Here is a 22414-nt window from a genome sequence, read left to right on the forward strand (position 1 = left end):
TGGAAAATTTAGAAAACGTAAGTTATTAATCCTAAGATGATTTTCAAGAAAATCTATTTTACGTTGCTGGAAATTAACATTTTTTATCAAAACTTCTGTTGAGACTTTCACCGTTTTAAGATCAGTATCCAAGGCATCCATCTTAGTTTTATGCTCTACAATTGTTGTGGAAATACCTGTCTGAGTTTGCTTCACTTCTGCCATTTCTCCCGTTAGCATTCGGGCAATCTGTTGTATGCTGGAATTTAGGCCTTGCATCGCTTCCCATACAACTTCAAGGGTAATAGCTGAAGATCTTTTTAATTCTCCCGACACCATTTGAGATACGCTCAGATTCATTCCAGGCGAAATACTCGTCTGTATCGATGTTCCTTCTGGCATTGAGGAAGCTGCGGGGTCTCCACAAACTAGCGCAGGGGACCAACTTCCGGACTCTGCGCTCTGTTCCACCGCTGCCCCTCTTCTCTCTCCTGGTCGCAGAGGTACAGCTTGAAAGGGAGGACTCAATGAGGCTTCCTCGGCGCTTTGGTCAATAAGATTACCCGGACCACTCGTAGCGATTCCGCCAGCTCCCGGCGTTAGGAGTCCCATTTCACCCAAAGTCATCTGCCTCAACGGAGCTGGCTCCACCCTGCCTGCAGAGATCGGAAGATTGGTCTTGCCTTTTCGCATTCCCATTCCGGTCCGCGAATCTCCGTGAGCAAACTACAGTGGAGGTAAGGGAGAGCCAAACGCACTTCTGCTCAAGTAGCCGCCATCTTGCACCCTCTTGCTGTTTTCCTTTATTTTTATCTGCACTGAACTCTTAACTAGAATGAAGATACATACCTGTAGCAGGTATTCTCAGAGGACAGCAGGCTGATTATTCTCACAACTGGATCGTTGTCCGCGACGGTCCAGGAGACCGGGAAAAATTTGCATAGCAAAAAGAAGAGCTTTCCAGAACGCTCCGTCACGTGGGACCAACATACTGCGCATGTGCGAATGGCTTCCTGCCCGCTGAAAACAACTCCAAAGAGGAGGAGGGTGGGTTTGTGAGAATAATCAGCCTGCTGTCCTCGGAGAATACCTGCTACAGGTATGTAGCTTCATTTTCACCGAGGACAAGCAGGCTGGATTATACTCACAACTGGGGGTACCCCTAGCCCCCAGGCTCACTCAAAACAATGAACATTGGTCAATTGGGCCTCGCAATGGCGAGGACATAACAGAGATTGACCTGAAAAGAAACACAACTAAATGAGAGTGCAGCCTGGAACAGAACAAAAATGGGCCTAGGAGGGTGGAGTTGGATTCTAAACCCCGAACAGATTCTGCAGCACCGACCGCCCAAACCGACTGTCGCATCGGGTATCCTGCTGAAGGCAGTAGTGAGTTGTGAATGTGTGGACTGATAACCACGTTGCAGCCTTGCAAATCTCTTCAATGGAGGCTGACTTTAAGTGAGCCACTGACGCAGCCATGGCTCTAACATTGTGAGTCGTGACATGGCCCTCCAGAGTCAGCCCAGCTTGGGCATAAATGAAGGAAATGCAATCTGCTAGCCAACTGGAGATTGTGCGTTTTCCGATGGCGACTCCCCTCCTGTTGGGGTCAAAAGACACAAACTACTGGGCGGACTGTCTATATGGCTTAGTCCGTTCCACGTAAAAGGCCAATGTTCTCTTGCAGTCCAAGGTGTGCAACTTGTCTTCACCAGGGCGAGTATGAGGATGGGGAAAGAATATTGGCAAGACAATTGACTGGTTCAGATGGAACTCAGACACCACCTTTGGCAAGAACTTAGGGTGAGTGCAGAGGACTACTCTGTTATGATGAAACTTGATATAAGGTGCATGCACTACCAGGGCTTGGAGCTCCCTGACTCTACGAGCTGAAGTAACAGCCACCAAAAAAATGACCTTCCAGGTCAAGTACTTCAGATGGCAGGAATTCAGTGGCTCAAAAGGAGCTTTCATCAGCTAGGTGAGAACGACGTTGAGATCCCATGACACTGGTGGAGGTTTGACTGAGGGCTTTGACAAAAGCAAACCTCTGTTATGATTGGGTCAGAACCCCTCTCAAACTTACCTCTTTCCTGGGGGTCAGCTTCTTAGCTGGCTTCTGTTTCTTTTGTCTGGCCTGTCTGAGCTGGCTCTGTCTCTCTGTGCTGGCAGCTTCCAGCAGCATGGGGTTAATTGTTTCTCTTTACTACAGCTGTGTGGGTGGACTGAGTTAGCTCTACCTCTCTTTGGGTGTACTGGCTTCAAGTGCTTCACGGTGTTGCATTGGTGTGGGTTGGGCCTCTCTGGGTCAGTGTGCTGTTGCCTGGGGCTAGGGAGTGTGACATCATCAGGGAGGGCCTTGATAAGGAAGTGGTGTTGTTTCCTTCAGAGCCTTTTGCAACAGTGGTGTTTGCTTTAGGTAGGGTGGTGCAGTGTGCACTTCTGACTTTGTGTCTAGTTTCCCTGCTTGCTTTTGCTAAAGGTCCAGGTTAGTGTGAGTGCAGTGTGCACTGGTGACTGTGTGTTTAGCTTTCCTGCTTTTCCCTTTGGTTCCTCTGCTTTTCCTTCTTGGTTTTAGAAGCATTGCTGTGTGTAGGGCTTTGGAAGCTCTGTTGCTGATAGAAGTACTTCAGGGTTTGCTGCTGTTAGGAACACTGCAGAATTTGCTGTTAGAAGTATTTCTGGTGTTTGTGCTATTGGGAGCATTGCAGTCTTTGCTGTTGGTGTTTGGTGCTTTAGAAACACTTTTGGCTTATGTGTTAGCTTCCCTGCTTTTTCCTTGTGGCTCCCCTGTCTTCCCTTTTAGTGCTAGGAGCTCTTCTGGTTGCTTGCCAAAGTAGTGCTTAGGAAGCACCTTGTTAGTTGTATCTAGCTTGCTAGAGCAGTGCTTAGGTAGCTTGGTAGTTTTGTGTTTAGCTTATTAGTGTAGAGCTCTGCTTGTAGCTTAGTAGCACCTGTGTTAGCTTTGGGTTTAGTTCCCTGCTCTGCTAGTTTAGGGCTTAGGAAGTCCCTTTCTTGAGCAGGGCTTAGGAGCTCCTGTTTAGTATAGGGCTTAGGAAGTCCTTTTGTCAGTTTACTGTTAGGAACACTCCTGCTGGTTTAGGGCTTGGGAGCACGTAGATCAGTTTAGGTTTAGGAGCACGACTGTTTCCAGTCCTGGTCCCTGTGTCATCCGGTATCCAGTAAGTCCTGCCGACTACTCGAACCCAGGAGCTCAACTCCTGGGGGGCTTAGTAGCTAAGTGCAGGTGAAGCTGTGTGGACCAGTCCGGTGTGCTCCAGTCCAGTGTTCCAGTCCGGGGAATTCCAGTCCATGTGTTCCGGCTCGCTGGGCGGTGCCTGCAGTCCCTGCCGGTGCCGGTGTGCTTGCCCAGCGTTGGTTGGTGGGTTTTGCCTGCTGCTGTCGCTCCTCGTCAGCAGCCCAAGGGCTCACGTTTGCTCCAGAGCCCGGCCCCGCGGGCTCTGAATCTGAGAACCTGACAGATTGCAAAGGCCATGAGCCCGGCAAGAACCCCCGCCCAGCTGACCCAGCTGGGGTCCAGCTCCATCGTTGTTCTTGATCCTTCTATGACTCTTCGTCAGTATCATGGGAAACTTTTGTCTCATCCTGTTTTGAAGAAGACCCCTGAAGCGGCAGCTGAGAGAAAACGTGTCCGGTGGCTTGGAATAGCTGAAAACCCAGTTTCAGATATGGACCCTTTCATCACGCTCTCAAGAGTATCGCCGCAGCCTTGTCTTGAATCCAGTTTTGTGGGACTCTCCTGAAGCTGTCGCTGAGAGGAGACGTCTTGGGAATTCCATGCTCTGGACCCAGCAGGGGTCCAGTCCCGTTCAAGCAGTGCGCCCGGACAAGCCTCTGAATCCAGTCCGAGCAGCGCGTCCAGCCAAGCTTCAGAGTCCAGTCCAAGGGACGCTTCTGACCGAGCCGCCGATGCCAGTTCAAGTGGCGCTTCCACTCAAGCTTCGGAGTCCAGTCTGAGGGACGCTGCTGACCGAGCCTCCAATTCCAGGCCGAGGGGGGCTTCTCACCGAGCCTCCGGTGCCAGTCCAGATGGCGCCTCCACGCAAGCCTCGGAGTCCAGTCCGAGGGATGCTTCTGACCGAGCCTCCGAGTCCAGTCCGAGGGATGCCTCCGACCGAGTCTCCGATTCCAGTCCAAGCAGCGCTTCAAGGCAAGTCCCTGAGTCCAGTTCAAGTGGCGCTTCAAACCAAGCCTCCTAGTACCAGTTTGGATCCCAGTTCCAACCCCATTTTTGATCTGGATCCGTTTCTGACACTCCAGGATTACAGGGTTGCACTTTTGTCTAATCCAGCCCTGAAGAATACTCCTGAGGCTGCAGCGGAAAGAAGGCGTGTCTCCTGGCTTGGGTTCGAAGAAAACCCAGTTTCTGCTATTGATCCCTCTACCAAGCTTTTCTTTTACCGCTTCCAACTCCTCTAGGAGCCAACCCTGCGGGATACTCCTGAAGCCCAAGCTGAAAGAAGGTGGCTTCCTGATTTTTCCCGACAAACTTCTGAGTCCAGCCTGAAGGGCTTTGTCTGCCAAGCTTCTGAGTCCACACTGAGTTCCAGCCCAGTGCCTGAGTCTGTTTTGAGTTCTAGCCCAGATGCTGAGTCCGGAGCGAGTTGCAGCAGTGACAGCCAAGATGCTGAGTCCGGAGCGAGTTGCAGTAGTGGCAGCCAAGATGCTGAGTCTGGATCGAGTGGTAGTTCCAGTCAAGGTGCTGAGTCTGGATCGAGTTGCAGTTCCAGTCAAGATGCTGAGTCTGGATCGAGTGGTAGTTCCAGTCAAGGTGCTGAGTCTGGATCGAGTTGCAGTTCCAGTCAAGATGCTGAGTCTGGATCGAGTTGTAGTTCCAGTCAAGATGCTGAGTCTGGATCGAGTTGTAGTTCCAGTCAAGATGCTGAGTCTGGATCGAGTTGTAGTTCCAGTCAAGATGCTGAGTCTGGATCGAGTTGCAGTTCCAGTCAAGATGCTGAGTCTGGATCGAGTTGTAGTTCCAGTCAAGATGCTGAGTCTGGATCGAGTTGCAGTTCGTCAAGATGCTGAGTCTGGATCGAGTTGTAGTTCCAGTCAAGATGCTGAGTCTGGAGCGAGTTGCAGTCCCAGCCGGGATGCTGAGTCTACACCGAGTGATGAGTCCATGATGAGTGCTGAGTCTGCACCAAGTGCAGAGGCCAGCCGAGATACTGAGTCCACGATGAGTGCTGAGTTTACACTGAGTGCAGAGCCCAGCCAAGATAATGAGTCCATGATGAGTGCTGAGTCTACACCGAGTGCAGAGCCCAGCCAAGATGACGAGTCCACGATGAGTGCTGAGTCTGCACCGAATGCAGAGTTCAGCCGAGATGCTGAATCAGAATTGAGTTACAGTCCCGGGCAAGATGCAGAGTCCGGGTTAAGTTACAGTCCCGGCCAAGATGCTGAGTCCGGTGAGAGTTGCCGTCCCGGCCAAGATGCTGAGTCCGGGTCAAGTTGGAGTTCCAGTCCCAGGCAAGATGCTGAGTCTGGGTCAAATTGCAGTCCCGGCCAAGATGCTGAGTCCGGGTCAAGTTGGAGTTCCAGTTCCAGGCAAGATGCTGAGTCCGGGTCAAGTTGCAACTCCGGTCAAGATGTTGAGTCCGGGTCAAGTTGCAGTCCCGGCCAAGATGCTGAGTCCAGGTCAAGTTGGAGTTCCAGTCCCAGGCAAGATGCTGAGTCCGGGTCAAGTTCCAGTCCCCGTCAAGAGGCTGAGTCCGGGTCAAGTTGCAGTTCCAGCCAAGATGCTGAGTCCAGAGCAAGTTCCAGTGCCAGCTGATATGCTGAGTCTATGCTGAGTACCGAGTCCAGCCAAGATGCTGAGTCCGAGTTGAGTGGCAGTTCCGGCCAAGATGCTGAGGCCGGACCAGGTTGTAGTCTCAGGCAAGATGCTGAGTCTACTCTGAGTTCCTACTTCAACCAAGATGTTGACCTCCTTCTGTGTTCCAGCTCCAGCCAAGAGTCAAGGTCCAGTCTGAAGTCCTGTTCGAGTTCTTGTCCGGCTTCAGATTCCAGAATGGGTGTGGGCTCTAGCCCAGTTCTGGCTGCTACAGTGGAGTGCCAGGAAGTCAAGGAAGTTGTGGACTCCTTCAGGAGATGGTTCCTGTTGAATAGAACTCCACTTGTTGGATCCAAGACTCTGATCCTGCCTAGCAGCCGTCCTAAAGAGCCTCATGGCTGCCAAAGCCACTCTGGTTTCCTAGTTCCAGATGTACTTGTCATATCCTGCCCAGCCGCCCAGATTTATGTTGTGAAACCCATTGGGAGATTTCACCACAGCTATCCATGGAGACCTAAATTGTCTTTTGAGACCTGGAGCTCCCGTGGGGACACGGGAGCCTTGAGGGGGAGGTGCTGTTATGATTGGGTCAGAACCCCTCTCAAACTTACCTCTTTCCTGGGGGTCAGCTTCTTAGCTGGCTTCTGTTTCTTTTGTCTGGCCTGTCTGAGCTGGCTCTGTCTCTCTGTGCTGGCAGCTTCCAGCAGCATGGGGTTAATTGTTTCTCTTTACTACAGCTGTGTGGGTGGACTGAGTTAGCTCTACCTCTCTTTGGGTGTACTGGCTTCAAGTGCTTCACGGTGTTGCATTGGTGTGGGTTGGGCCTCTCTGGGTCAGTGTGCTGTTGCCTGGGGCTAGGGAGTGTGACATCATCAGGGAGGGCCTTGATAAGGAAGTGGTGTTGTTTCCTTCAGAGCCTTTTGCAACAGTGGTGTTTGCTTTAGGTAGGGTGGTGCAGTGTGCACTTCTGACTTTGTGTCTAGTTTCCCTGCTTGCTTTTGCTAAAGGTCCAGGTTAGTGTGAGTGCAGTGTGCACTGGTGACTGTGTGTTTAGCTTTCCTGCTTTTCCCTTTGGTTCCTCTGCTTTTCCCTCTTGGTTTTAGAAGCATTGCTGTGTGTAGGGCTTTGGAAGCTCTGTTGCTGATAGAAGTACTTCAGGGTTTGGTGTTAGGAACACTGCAGAATTTGCTGTTAGAAGTACTTCTGGTGTTTGTGCTATTGGGAGCATTGCAGTCTTTGCTGTTGGTGTTTGGTGCTTTAGAAGCACTTTTGGCTTATGTGTTAGCTTCCCTGCTTTTTCCTTGTGGCTCCCCTGTCTTCCCTTTTAGTGCTAGGAGCTCTTCTGGTTGCTTGCCAGAGTAGTGCTTAGGAAGCACCTTGTTAGGTGTATCTAGCTTGCTAGAGCAGTGCTTAGGTAGCTTGGTAGTTTTGTGTTTAGCTTATTAGTGTAGAGCTCTGCTTGTAGCTTGGTGCTTAGTAGCACCTGTGTTAGCTTTGGGTTTAGTTCCCTGCTCTGTTAGTTTAGGGCTTAGGAAGTCCCTTTCTTGAGCAGGGCTTAGGAGCTCCTGTTTAGTATAGGGCTTAGGAAGTCCTTTTGTCAGTTTACTGTTAGGAACACTCCTGCTGGTTTAGGGCTTGGGAGCACGTAGATCAGTTTAGGTTTAGGAGCACTTCTGTTTCCAGTCCTGGTCCCTGTGTCATCCGGTATCCAGTAAATCCTGCATGCTACTCGAACCCAGGAGCTCAACTCCTGGGGGGCTTAGTAGCTAAGTGCAGGTGAAGCTGTGTGGACCAGTCCGGTGTGCTCCAGTCCAGTGTTCCAGTCCTGTGTCCTCCAGTCCGGGGGATTCCAGTCCATGTGTTCTGGCTCGCTGGGCGGTGCCTGCAGTCCCTGCCGGTGCCGGTGTGCTTGCCCAGCGTTGGTTGGTGGGTTTTGCCTGCTGCTGTCGCTCCTCGTCAGCAGCCCAAGGGCTCACATTTGCTCCAGAGCCCGGCCCCGCGGGCTCTGAACCTGAGAACCTGACAACCTCTCATGAAACTAACTACTAAAGGCTGTCCAGAGATAGGCTGACCTTCTACACGTTGATGGTAAGCACTGATTGCACTAAGGTGAACCCTTACAGAGTTGGTCTTGAGACCAGACTCTGACAAGTGTAGAAGGTATTCAAGCAGGGTCCGTGTAGGACAAGAAAAAGGATCTAGGGCCTTGCTGTCACACCAGATGGCAAACCTCCTCTATTTGAAAGAATAACACTTTTTCGTGGAATCTTTCCTGGAAGCAAGCAAGACTCGGGAGACACCCTCCGAAAGACCCAAGGAGGCAACCTCTAAGCTCTCAACATCCAGGCCATGAGAGTCAGAGACTGGAGGTTAGGATGCAGAAGCGACCCCTCATTCTGGGTGATGAGGGTCGAAAAACACTCCAATCTCCACGGTTCTTCGGAGGACAACTCCAGAAGAAGAGGGAACCAGATCTGATCGACCATGTTCTCTACTTTTTCTCCAAAAAGATTATACCCCCGGCAAGGAACATCCGCCATTCGCTACTGGGTCTTAAGATCCAGGTCAGAGACACGCAACCATGAGAGTCTGCGCATCACTATACCTTGAGCAGCTACTCGGGATGCCACATCAAAAATGTCGTAAGACCCCCTGGCCAGGAATTTATGACATGCCTGCTGCTGCCTGACCACCTGGTGAAAAGGTTCGGCGAGCTCCAGAGGAAGTGCTTCACCTAAACTGGACAGTTGCCTCACCGAGTTCCATAAGTGGATGCTCGTGTAGAGCAGGTAAGTTTGGATCTTGGCGGCGAGCATTGCGGCCTGATACATCTTCCTCTCAAAAGAATCCAAGATCCTAGACTCTCTGCCTGGGGGCGCCGAGGCATAGTCTCTAATAACCTTGGCTCTTCTGAGAGCAGAGTCCATCATCATGGAATCATGAGGGAGTTGGGCCTTCACCATTACAGGCTTTCCATGGACTCCGTACTGGGACTCGGACTTTTTGGGAACCACTGGATTAGATAGAGGGAACGACCAGTTTCGTATAAGAACTTCCCTGTGTTATGCAAAGGGGCCATTGCAACCTCTGTGGGCGGAGAAGGATAGTCCAAGACCTCGAGCATCTCGGCCCTGAGCTCATCCACAACCTCCATAGGGAATGTCCTTAGAGATTTCCCGAACAAAAGATGAGAAAGAAAGACTCTCAGGTGGAGACATTCTTCTTTCAATTGGTGGAGTAGGATCAGAGGGAATCCCACAAGATTCTTCCTCTGAAAAGTATCTGGGGTCTTCCTCCTCTTCCCACGAGCGCGCATCATCGGTATCGAACAAAAGCTCTCTAAGAGCAGCCCGAACCCGAGCCTGTCTCGACGTCGAGGATCGACGACCTCGTTGGGGGGTGTCGAGAAGTTGACTCCTGCCTGGATGCCGGCAAAGCTTCCTCCACAGACGTCGAAGGAGAGTCGACTCGGGTGGCAGCCGACGCCGATACCGCAAGCGGTAACGAGGACGTGGACCTCACCACAGGCGATGGCCCAGATGCCGCTTCCACAGTCGGTGCAGAAGGCGCAAGCACCCCTGACACCGAAGCAGACTAGCGCAGCAACCCTTCCAGAAGCTCTGGAAGAAGGGCCCTGATGTGCTCATCGAGAGCTTCCATCGAAAAAGGCTGGGGGGCCGGTGCAGGAGTCGGTGGTAGAATCTGAGGGGGCTTGAGAGCCGATACCAAGCTACCACATGACTGACACATCGGCACGTCCTGTATGGAGGGTGAGCGATCCTCCCGGCGCTGACGCTTCTCGGGTGCCGACTCTCTTGGCTCCCCAGAGCTCTCGGTACCGTGCATCGAAGGAGAACGATGACGGTGCTTCTTAGCCTTCGCTCAATGCCCATCGAGACTCCTCGGTACCGAAGAGGAGGATGTGGAATCCTCACGCCTCCTCGGGGCCGACGCTCAGTCCCAGGGGGCCTGCATAGCAGTAGGCCTCAAGACTGGTGGAGACCCACGCAATGCCTAACTGCTCCCAGCATGATGCGGTCGTTCGGCAGCCATTACCTGAGCTCTCGCCATCGTTGCTTCCCTCAACGTCGACGCCGCCGACCTCTGTACCGATGTCGATGCTGACGTTGAAGGACTGGACTGATCAGAAAAAAAAAGTTTCTCACGTTGAGCCTCCCGAGCCACTTGGGTCCGTTTCTTCAAGACAGAGCTTGCAGGCAGCTGGCAGATGGTCGGGCCCAAAGCACTGGAGACACCACGCCCGAGATGGTCCGGTTGCAGCGAGTAGAGCGCTTGAAGCAGCTGGGAGTCCTCGATGATATGGACGGGAAAACAGCGGCTGCAAAATTAAAAGACTCGATGGTGCCAAAGAAAAAGGCACGAAAAAGGAAAAAATCACCCGGCCAAGCAGCCTAAGGGCGGCTGCGATGAAAAAATAAGAAAACTTAAAAAGGTGAGGAGGGCACGCTCGCGTCACGGGCGGAAAGCCATTCGCGCATGCGCAGTGTGTTGGTCCTATGCAACGGAGCGTTCTAGAAAGCTCTTCTTTTTGCTGTGCAAATTTTTCCAGGTCTCCTGGGCTGTCGCGGACAACGACCCAGTTGTGAGCATAATCCAGCCTGCTTGTCCTCGGAGAATTGCAGAATACAAAAATCAATAGAGGTTTTTTGTTCTGGGGGGGATTAAGAAAATTGGATATGGTAAATTGAATACAGTTGACTTAAACACATTAGACAGAGTCATTCTAATTTAGACAAGTTACCTTAAAATTGGAATTGGTGCCTAATCAAATGGATTGCATATACTTATTTATAAATTTTGCTTAGGAATTCAAGCCTCAAACTCTTATAGCATTCAGAGGAGATGAAAATTAAAGTACAGAGGATTGAAGAGATTGTGGAGATCTGGTCACCTAAGTTTAAACTCAAGAAAAAATGTTCAGAAGTGGGGAGAAAAAGTTATTTGCTTATCCTCTAGACCAGCCCGGACTAGCAGATTATGTCCCCTTCAACAACAGATCGAGGCAGAAGGCCTAACTAATTTAAACAGGTGGTGCAGCCAGGATACTAAGTATTTTATGCCTCCAGCAATGATGCAAGTTGGACTGGAGCAGCAAGATGTTTGTGTTAACAGGCCTGACTTCTCTGGATGCAAGCTGTTTGTGTCCAGTGCCTGTGGCAGGATGGTTTAGGCTCCCATGGTTGGATTACAGTCTTATTTGAGCACAGAGGGGTTTCTTGCCCCTCCATAGCCTCAAGCTTTGGCCCAGTGAGGTTACTCTGGCATAGGTTCTTACAGGGCTATTCTAGAAGGGATGCCTGCCCTCTCCCTTCCTCCCTCTTCAGGTGATTGCAGTTTGGATTGGTGTGCAGGGTATTTTAGTATTTGGGCACCGTATGTACAAGTTGGTATCAGTCTAAAGACTTCTGCCCAAATTGAGCCAGAGGAGAGCCCCTTTTAGGAAAGGATCGCAGGGTCTCGTCTTGGTGGTTCCATCTCTGGCAGCATGGACCCTAAGGCAGTGGTTTTCAACCCAGTTCTTGGGGCATTCAGTTGGGTTTTCAGGATATCCACAATGAATATGCATGAAATAGATTTGCATACCAATGAGGCAGTGCATCCAAATCTCATACATATACAATGCAGATATCCTGAAACCATGGCTACTCGGGTGTGCCCCAAGGACTGGTTTGAGAGGTGCTGCCTTAAGGGCCCACTTGCCAGGGGGTGTAGTAAGGACAGGTCAGTTTTCCTCAAACCTTCCCCTATCCTGCCTCCTCCCTCTTCCTTGATCCCCCACAGAGCCTCTGCCTGTTTATTAAAAAAAAAAAACGTTCAGAAAAAAAGGGGCAATTGAAGCAGCATAGAGAAGGGAGCCAGCAGCAATTGTTGTCAGGGCTCAGAGGCTGAAAAGGCATTCCCAGGATGGAGTGGAAAAGCAGTCATACCGGTGGGAAGAAGGTAAAGGGGCTTGCTGCATTAGCACAACAGCAAGCTCCATCACAGGTGGGGCAGAATGAGACATGGGGCAGTTGGAGGTGCTCTCGCTGCAGCTTCACAGGACTTCAGGGAACAACCGGTGATCAGATTACGGGGCCACAAACAAAAATGCATTCATATTGACTCCTGACCATGTCTCCTGCATGGTCAGCCTTGGAAGGAAGTTGCTGCATGAAGAAATAGGCACAAGGCACGGCATGATCCTGAGACCATCCTTGCTATTGGGGGAGGGGGGAAGGAAAAAAGGTCAGTCAGCTGGAGTGGAGAGAATGAGGGGGACTGTTCAGCAATTTAGTCATAAGGACCTTTCTACTTCTCCCATGTTTCTTTCTCCCTTCAGCTGTCATAAGTGCAAGGCTGAATGTTTTAAAAAGTCTACAAAATGGTTCCTTACAAAGAACTCTGAAGGATGATCCTGGCTAAGTGGGACTCGCTAGAGACAGTGTTGAGGACTGCACAATCATGGGGAGGCTGTGCCCCCTCCTTCAAGAAGATCTGATCAATGATGGGTGTTCACTGACCTGCAGGGCTATGAGGGATCCCTCTCCAGTGGACCCAGCATGGCTGAAGTCTTTGGTTGGCCAAATCAGCATTCAAAAAAAAAAAAAACCCTTGGCAAGCTGCCTTTTCAGGGAAGGTTTCTCTTTGGGAAAGCTTGGAGAAGTTTGTGAAAGATCTCGGCTAACCACTCCCAAGCTTCTGCTGGGGGTTCATCAGGCAATCTCAGTTCACAGACTGAAATAGTTTTAGATCCACCAAGTATGGTTTGTCCTGCTCAGCTGACAGCAGGAAAATTCAGGAAGAGTCAGCCCTTTTGCGGTGCATGTTTGTTCTCAAATCCCAAAGGCCCCCAAATGACTGCCCGCAGGCTGGTTTACTTGGAATGGGCCTGCCTCACTTCAGACCAGCAAGTCATTGGGGTGACTTCAGCAAGTATACACTCAAATTCATAGAAACTTTGATGTCACTATGGTGTCTGTCTGCAGTTCAATGCTAGCAGATATCCTGCTCCTGACATCCACTATACATGTTTGAATAGTGGCCTCTCACTGGACAGATGCTGCACATAATGAGGTGCCACTTTCTGGTGATCCTTGTTGTCCTGTACAGGCCTTGCTGGCTACATTATATGGTTAGGCTTCTGGCAGAAAGACATTCACCAAGATTTCCTCAGGAACCTGTCCTCTTGAAGTATCAAATTTGAAGAGGAAGTTGATTCCAAATTAAGGCACCCTGTTAGGCAAAGAAGCTACCTGCAAATTTTAACATATTTCTAAAAGAAGGAAAATCCAATTTAAAAGAACAGGTACTCCATGCAGAAAGAAAATGCTTGGGAATGCTTAAATACTGAGAATCTCTCTGAAGACCTTAGAGCAACTAAACAAAGCATGCTGTTTTAAATTTAATCCTAGACCTTACAGGTAACCAGTGCAACCTTCGCAACCGGGACTCTCAAACTTTCCTAAATGAAAGACTAATTTGGCTGAAGTATTTTGTAGCAACTGCAATCTAGCCAACAATTTTTCAGTAACCCCACAATACACTGAATTGCAATAATCCAAATAAGGAAGCAGAATAGATTGTGCAATAAATTCTTAAATTACAGGAACTTGTATATGATGTTATAGACTGCTTTACAATGAACTAGAAGTCCCTGTGAGAAAACTTACCAACTTGTAGGGCCAACTCAAGCGTATCTGATGCCCTATATGAACCTTGTCATGTTCCCTTCTCTCCCTACCCCTCCTCCCTGGGCAGATCAAGGAAATCAGTGATGAAAATAGTGCCCTGCCCCCCCCCCCCCCAAGTCATACAAAAGGGAGAGAGCCCCCTCACTCTGAACACTGGCCAGGTAATTTCCCGAAGGAAAACAAAATACAATCTATATTCCCAAAGATACTTAAAGTGAACTTGCAATTGTTGATTACAGTCAGCAAAAATTCTAGCAGAGTTCTAGGCTATATAATTTAATATAAAAAAAAAAAATACTGACCCTGCACATTGGACTATCATGGTGTTAACTGTAAACATTCTGTAGTCATAGAAGTCCCCCTTGCTCAATGACTACAGAGAAGAACTGACATTTTCCCATAGAACTCATCAAATAAAATAATGCCCAATTCAGCTAACAATAACATGAACTCTGTCCAATACCAGACACATTTAACACAAAACCCTATGAATGCCACTCAGTACCAGAACTTACAAAAGGGGCCTACCCAGAAAAGAGCAGCACCATAAATATTGTAATGTGTATCAATACACAATGGAAAAACTGAATAAGTAAGATTATCACAAATACCTACAAACTCCATGCTACCAGAATACATGGCCTCAGTCACACATACTGAACACAACAGACCCACACTAAAAGTACAGAGTAAGTTACCACAAAAATAAATTGTAGGTAAAAATTGAACTCCAAAAAGCCACACACTGCAATGCAGTGTAAAACCAGAGAAAACAATTTCTTCCCTTCCTGTGGTACATATAAAAGTTAACAGATGTAAATTCCAAAAACTGAACTCTACATAAATATTCAATGTCATCAAGTCTTCCTATAGGAGTCAAGAACACACCCAATGTGCAGGCAGAAAAGCAGTGCAATTAACAGCTGGAACACAATATTATAAATTCACTTACCATTATACGTTATTCTTGGCTTTGTCAAACACATTACAAGATGCAAATCCATTTCATCCGTAGGTATAAATTTTGAACATACAGGGCACTTGAATCCTAAAAAAAAGACAGATACTTGTAAAAGACTTCAATTGGTTGCTACAATAGTTTGCAATACTGAGACTATGCACACAGGACAGATCAGATTTCACCAAATGCTTTCATGAATGGAGAAATGAATGATTGCTCACTCCTTAAACAGCAGCACAAGGGATACTGTTACAAGGGCACAGGCAATCTCTCCTCAGAATAGTGAAAGTGATTAGTGGTATATTATAGAATAATTACCCAACTTCCATAACTCTTCAGGACCCTATTGAGGTTCTCCTACATTACAGTTATTTCCTGTTACTACAGAAAGGAGAGGAACCATGCTAAAAAGGGTAAAGTTTAAAATAATAAAAAGTGTGGCTCTCGGAGACTAGATTCAGCATGCCTCTACACCACTGATGCCAATATACAGGTTTTAAAAATGAAACAAAATGGACAGAGTAAGTTTTTGCTCTTCCACCTCAACACATAGAAATATAAGTATAGACAAAATATGCAAAAACTGGCCCTATGCTAATAAATTCTGGGGACTAGAAGCATGGCTTTGAGAGAAAGAACCGTAAAAACAAAACCAGCCCAATACTTGGCACGTGTCAAGATCCATCTTACCATGAGTAATTTGTTTACTTAATGTATTTGTCTACTATAACATGTGGCAATTATTTGCTTTTTGCATACTATTAACAATGAGAGAAAACAAACAAACAAAAAACCTTAAGTTTTAAAATCACTCTACAGAAAAAAATGCCAATATGAAGAATCTAGAAAGATTACAGTAAAGAAAACATTTGATCAGATTCCCCTCCCCAACTACCAAAACCCTAATAGTAAAAACCCAAAACATTAGGGAAAGGGAAATGGGACTTGATATACTGCCTTTCTGTGGTACTTTGCAACTACATTCAAAGAGATTTACATATATACAGGTACTTATTTTGTACCTGGGGCAATGGAGGGTTAAGTGACTTGCCCACAGTCACAAGGAGCTGCAGTGGGAATCAAACCCAGTTCCCCAGGATCAAAGTCCGCTGCACTAACCACTAGGCTACTCCTCCTGTTAATCTCCTCCTGTTACTTTTTAAGTTACAAGACTTAAAAATTATGAAGTCACCTGTGTTGCTGAATCTTCTATGAATTTCATCAAGGGGCTATGAGTAGCAACACATCCTACCCTAAGGCAGAAAAAAAAATTACCTATTACCTACCTGTAGCAGGTGTTCTCGGTGAACAGCAGAATATAAGTTATCATATTATGTGCGATTTCAGACATAACCCACTCAAGCTTCTCCCTCCATCATGTATGTGTGCCATTTTTCACCTGTTGCTCTTATGCAGGGCCCCTTCAGTCTATGTTTAGCTTAAGTACAACTCCTGGGGAGGGGGGGGGGGGAGTGGGTGGATATAGGACAGCTTTTATCCTGTTGTCCATGGAGAAAAACCTATTAAATGTAAGTAATTTGGTTTTCGCTGAAAAAAAGCAGGATAGCAAGTCTGCATATCATGAGATTCCCAAGCTAAAGGTTACCTTCTACAGAAAAAGGGAAAAGCAATAACAATGGTGATGCAACAGGCAGATACCAACATATTTTCGGTTGCAACCATTATGTATTTCTACATTTAGGCTGAAACATTTTTTTAAAATGGGCCTAGAAGGGATGGAGTTAGATTCTAATCCCAAAAAGATTCTGGAAGACTGACTAGCCAAACCTACTCTACATCAAAGTCACAGCACCATGCAAAGCAAATACGCAGGCCATCTGCTTATCAAGTCTCCTTATGAGCTGTGCCTTGAATGCTGCCACCAACAAAAGGACAGGGAATGCAGTAGAAGCAGCCACAGCCTCCTGAGTCACTGGGTCCTTAGTTGACTGTTGTACCCTCCTTTGATACTGAGAAAGAGGTCTTCACATTGGGGCACTTCAAAGACACCAGTGATCTTGGCACTAAAGTTGCATTCTGATGAAGCTGATACACCCCAGCCTGTACCTGGCCATTTGGCATTACAATGCTTTAGCTTCGATGAAGTTGGATGAATCCATCTTCTTTAGGAAGTAATCAGATGATGACTGGTGATGATAGCATTTTATTGATGTTTGATGTCATGGGTAAACTGAACAATTTTGATGCCAATGCATCCCCAGCATCCAACGGAGCTCTGGGAACCATGGAGAACAATGTTTCTGTGGCCAAAGTCAATGGACTGGACTTCAGTGCCAAAAATGTTCACACTTCTTCTCTTGACTATGAAGAGTTCTCTTGGACATGTGAACATAATTTACAATGAAAGGGATCATGGTCAGGCACCAAGTGCTCTTAAAGCTGCTGGGGACTTTTTTTGAGACAACTAGTCCACAAAAATACCAAAATCAAATGACTCAGTTAGTTATGATAAATACCCGAACTGGGTAGCCCAAGGTCCTCACTGAGGCCTATACCAGATAATGTTAAAAAAGAAAGGAAACTTGAAACAAACCACTAAGATGCTAAAGAGGGAAAAAAATATCAAACAGCAACAGGACATGAGAAAAAAGCTTACAAAAACTGCAAATTTAATAGAAAATATCTTGGAGAAAGCTCTGGTGGCACACACTCATCCTAGGAAAGGACAAAGGCTGAAGAGGTTCCTGCAATACGCGAGAAATGATGTGTATAAGTACTAGAGTGATGGAAAAGCAGAGTATATTCTAAGCTAGAGAAGTTTCCTACACAGGCTCAGTGGGTGACATTCATGATGTGAGGACTTGGTATACTGCTTATCCTCAGACAAAGGGAGTTCCACTGATTGCAGTATAAACATGCACAATTTCTCCTTTCAGGCTGTACCTCCTCTCCTGGTCATGAACATATACAGAGCCACTACAGATACATATTCACATATGTACACCCACACAAAGGAGTTAGTGGGGAAAGCATGGGAAAATTAGGTTCTTACCTTGGTAATTTTCTTTCCTTTAGTCACAGCAGATGAATCCATTAACTGATGGGTTATGTCTGCCTACCAGCAGGTGGAGATCGAGAACACTGAAAAACCATAGTGCTCTATGGACGGCTAGCTCCATCTGCCTTCAGTATTTGAAACTTCCAAAGCAGAGTGTATCCTCAAAGTAGAGTAATATGAACTTTCCTCACAGCGAATGAATGCCCCAGAACAGGAGCAATATTCACACAAAGGAGGGACGAACTCAACCTCCTGTAAAAGAACAGAAATCCTGAAGAATGTTTTCCAACTTCTCCCAATGAGGGAACATGTCTGCAGGAAACAACTGAACAAATAAACAGACAGGGAGGGATCATGGATTCATCTGCTGTGACTAAAGGAAAGAAAATTACCACGGTAAGAACCTAATTTTCCCTTCCTTGTCATCGGCAGCAGATGAATCCATTAACTGATGGGATGTACAAAAGTACTCCCTAGTTAGGGCGGGAATCTGTCACTCCCCGAGCAAGCACTTGCGCTCCAAAATGCACGTCCCGCTTCGCTGCATATCCAGCTTGTAATGCCGGATGAAGGAGAGCTTAGAAGCCCAAGTAGCCGCACTACAGATCTCCTGAAGAGAGAGTGCTCCTGTTTCGGCTCACGAAGAGGAAATCGCTCTCGTGGAATGCGCTTTAAATGCATCATGCGGAGACTGCCCTGACAGCAGATACACAGAAAAAATGACTTCCTTGAGCCAACGGGCTATAGTGGCCTTAGACGCTGGAGACCCTCTTTGAGGACCTGACAACAAGACAAAAAGGTGATAAGAGGTCCTGAAGTCATTTGACATTTGCAGATACTGCAAGAGAGCCCTGCGAACATCCAGAAGATGTAACTGCCCAAAAGATTCCGGAAACTCCTCCCTAGTAAAGGAGGGCAGATAAATGGGCTGGTTTAGGTGAAATGCTGAAACCACCTTAGGCAGGAAGGAAGGCACAGTACACACCGTAACTCTGGACTCTGAGAATTGCAGAAAGGGGTCTCGATAGGACAGAGCCTGGAGCTCAGACACACGTCTCACCGAGGTTATGGCCACCAAAAAGACTGTCTTTAGAGTCACATCCTTCTCTGAAGCTCACCTCAGCGGCTCGAAGGGCGAACACTGGAGCGCCTTCAACACCAGCCCCAAGTTCCAAGCCACACATGGCAGCCGCACTGGCGGTCGTAGCCAGAGTGCCCCTCTTAGAAATTGGGCAACGTCCGGATGAGCGACCAGGGAAAGGTCAGAGACCTTCACTGGAAAGCATGCCAATGCTGCCACTTGCACTCGCAGGGAATTGTAGGCCAAGCCTTTTTGTAAACCATCCTGCAAAAACTCCAGTATCGGCAAGACTGTAGCCCTCGTGGGTGTGATCGCCTTTGAAACACACCACACCTCAAACTGGCGCCAGATCCGAGCATAAGCAATGGAAGTGGACCGCTTGCAGGCCTGCAAGAGAGTGGATATGACTTTGTTAGAATAGCCTTTGTCTCTCAATTGCGCCCTCTCAAGAGCCATGTCTTAAGACCAAAGCGGCAGGGATCCTCCATGGTCACCGGGCCCTGCATCAACAGGTTCGGTACCAGAGGCAAAGGAAGAGGGGCCTCCACCAGCATCTGCCGGAGGTCCGCGTACCACGGCCGCCGGGGCCAATCTGGGGCAATGAGAATCACCACTCATTGATGTAGCCGAATTCGAAGGAGGACTCGCCCTATCAAGGGCCAAGGAGGGAACACATACAGGAGGCCCGGAGGCCAGGGTTGAGCCAAGGCATCCAACCCCGCCGAGCGAGGATCTTTCCCGTCTGCTAAAAAAGCACGGGACTGTGGCATTTGTGCTTGACGCCATTAGATCTGCTACGGGTGTTCCCCATTTGGCACAGATCTGAAGAAACACTTCGTCTTACAGTTCCCACTCCGCTGGGTTAATTTGATGCCTGCTTAGAAAATCGGCTTGCACGCTGCTCTGACCTGCTATGTGAGCTGCTGACAGTAGCTGCAGATGTAGCTCGGCCCAATGGCAAATCTGAGCGGCCTCCGCGGCCAGTGCTCTGCACTGAGTGCTGCCCTGTCGATTTATGTAGGTCACAGCTGTCGTATTGTCCGATAGAACTCTGACAGCCAGCCCCTCCAGAGTCTTGTAAAAGGCCAGAAGAGCCTGGAATATTGCTCTCAGTTCCAAGTGATTGATGGACCACCCCGATTCCGCGGGTGTCCACAGGCCCTGGGCATAGCTTCCCTTGCAATGTGCTCCCCAGCTGACCAGGCTGGCATTGGTTATCACCAGGCACCAAGAGGGAAGCGCCAGCGGCATTCCTCGCCGCAGCATGCTGTCGGAGAGCCACCATTCCATACTGAGCCGGTCCGCAGGGTACCACGTGAGTCTGCATTGATAATCCTGGGACATTGGAGACCATCGTTGAAGCAGGGCAATCTGCAGAGGTCTCAAGTGTGCTCTCGCCCATGGCACTACCTCCAAAGTGGCCGTCATCGACCCCAGCAGCTGGACAAAGTCCCAAGCTCGCAGGCGAGGCATCCGCAGGAGCAGACAGACCTGATTCTGAAGCTTGCACCGCGTTTGGTCGGATAGAAAGACAATCCCCGAGGCCGTGTCAAACCGGACCCCCAAAATATTCGAGATTGAGAGGGGGTCAGGTGACTTTTGGGTATACTGATGACCCCGCCCAGAGATTGCAGTACTGAGACCACTCTGGCTGTGGCCAGACGACTTTCATCTGCCAAATCCGCTCTGATGAGCCAGTGGCTGTGGCCAGACAACTTTCATCTGCCGAATCTGCTCTGATGAGCCAGTCGTCGAGGTACGGGTGAACCCGGATAGCCTGTCACCTGAGAAAAGCAGCTACTACCACCATAACCTTGGAAAAGGTGCGGGGAGCTGTGGCGAGGCCAAAAGGCAAGGCCCAAAACTGGAAATGTTTTCCCAACACCGCAAACCGGAGAAACCGTTGATGCGGGGGCCAAATAGGAATGTGCGAGTAAGCTTCTTTTAGGTCCAGAGACGTGAGAAATTCTCCTGGCTGTACCGCCGCAATGACGGAGCGCAAGGTTTCCATGCGAAAAGGTCACACTCTTAGAGCCTCGTTGACTGACCTTAAGTTGAGGATCGATCGGAAAGACCCGCCTTTTCGAGGCACCACAAAGTAAATGGAGTAGCGGGAGGCACAGGGATCATCGCTCCAAGGTGCAACAACTTGTAAGGTCTCCTCTACCGCCGCCCGTTTGACGGCAGTACCGCATCGGGACTCCACAAACACGTCTCTCACCGGGGCGCTAAATTTCAATCGGTAACCTTCTCTGATCAGGTCCAGGACCCACTGATCGGAGGTAACCTTGGTCCATTCCTCGAGAAAGAGGGAAAGACGTCCTCCTACTGCAGGAATCGAGGAATGGACCAGCGCCCCGTCATTGAGGGGGCCGCCCCTGAACTCCAGGCCTTGAACCGGCCGCTGCTGAACGCTTGTCCGAGCGAAAGCCTCACTTCAGTTATTGGAAAAGTAATAGAAGCGATGCTGAAGGAGAGGATAGTGAATTTCCTGGAAGCCAATAAGTTTCAAGATCCGAGACAACATGGTTTTACCAAAAGGAAATCGTGCCAAACGAATCTCATTGAGTTCTTTGATTGGGTGACAGGAGAATTGAATCAGGGACGAGCTATGGACGTAATCTACTTAGATTTCAGCAAAGCTTTTGACACGGTTCTCCACAGGAGGCTCTTAAATAAACTGGATGAGCTGAAGATAGGACCCGAAGTGGTGAACCGGATTAGAAACTGGTTGACAGACAGACGCCAGAGGGTGGTGGTGAATGGAATTCGCTCGGAGGAGGGAAAGGTGAGTAGTGGAGTGCCTCAGGGATCGGTGCTGGGGCCGATTCTGTTCAATATATTTGCGAGTCACATTGCCGAAGAGTTAGAAGGTAAAGTTTGCCTATTTGCGGATGATACTAAGATCTGTAACAGAGTGAACACCCCGGAGGGAGTGGAAAACAAGAAGGATCTGAGGAAGCTAGAAGAATGGTCTAAGGTTTGGCAATTAAAATTCAATGTGAAGAAATGCAAAGTGATGCACTTAGGGAATAGAAATCCACAGGAGACATATGTATTAGGCAGGGAGAGTCTGATAGGTACGGACGGGGAGAGGGATCTTGGGGTGATAGTATATGAAGATTTGAAGGCGACGAAACAGTGTGACAAGGCGGTGACCGTAGCTAGAAGGTTGTTAGGCTGTATAGAGAGAGGTGTGACCAGCAGAAGAAAGGGGGTGTTGATGTCCCTGTATAAGTCGTTGGTGAGGCTCCACCTGGAGTATTGTGTTCAGTTTTGGAGGCCGTATCTTGCTAAGGATGTAAAAAGAATTGAAGCGGTGCAAAGAAAAGCTACGACAATGGTATGGGATTTGCGTTACAAGATGTATGAGGAGAGACTTGCTGAACTAAACATGTATACTCTGGAGGAAAGGAGAAACGGGTGATATGATACAGACGTTCAAATATTTGAAAGGTATTAATCCGCAAACAAACCTTTTCCGGAGATGCGAAGGCGATTGAACGAGAGGACATGAAATGAGATTGAAGACGGGCAGACTCAAGAAAAATGTCAGGAAGTATTTTTTCACGGAGAGAGTAGTGGATGCTTGGAATGCCCTCCCGCGGGAGGTGGTGGAAATGAAAACGGTAACGGAATTCAAACATGCGTGGGATAATCATAAAGGAATCCTGTGCAGCAGGAATGGATCCTCAGGAGCTTAGTCGAGATCAGGTGCCAGAGCCGGTGGTGGGAGACGGGACTGGTGGTTGGGAGGCGGGGATAGTGCTGGGCAGACTTATACGGTCTGTGCCCTGAAGAGCACAGGGACAAATCAAAGTAAGGTATACACAAAAAGTAGCACATATGAGTTATCTTGTTGGGCAGACTGGATGAACCGT

The 22414-nt window shown here is 48.5% G+C and overlaps 1 protein-coding gene across 1 annotated transcript in view; it reads right to left on the reverse strand.

Annotated features, from left to right (window-relative positions):
• The window catches only part of ZNRF2 (zinc and ring finger 2), a 128684-nt gene that overhangs the window by 71428 nt on the left and 34842 nt on the right, over positions 1 to 22414 (reverse strand). The window contains exon 2 of the mRNA XM_030206229.1: positions 14425 to 14520. Coding sequence (XP_030062089.1) covers positions 14425 to 14520 — 96 coding nt within the window. The remainder of the gene's footprint in view (positions 1 to 14424; positions 14521 to 22414) is intronic.

This window comes from Microcaecilia unicolor, chromosome 1 (genome assembly GCF_901765095.1).
Source record: "Microcaecilia unicolor chromosome 1, aMicUni1.1, whole genome shotgun sequence".
NCBI lineage: Eukaryota > Metazoa > Chordata > Amphibia > Gymnophiona > Siphonopidae > Microcaecilia > Microcaecilia unicolor.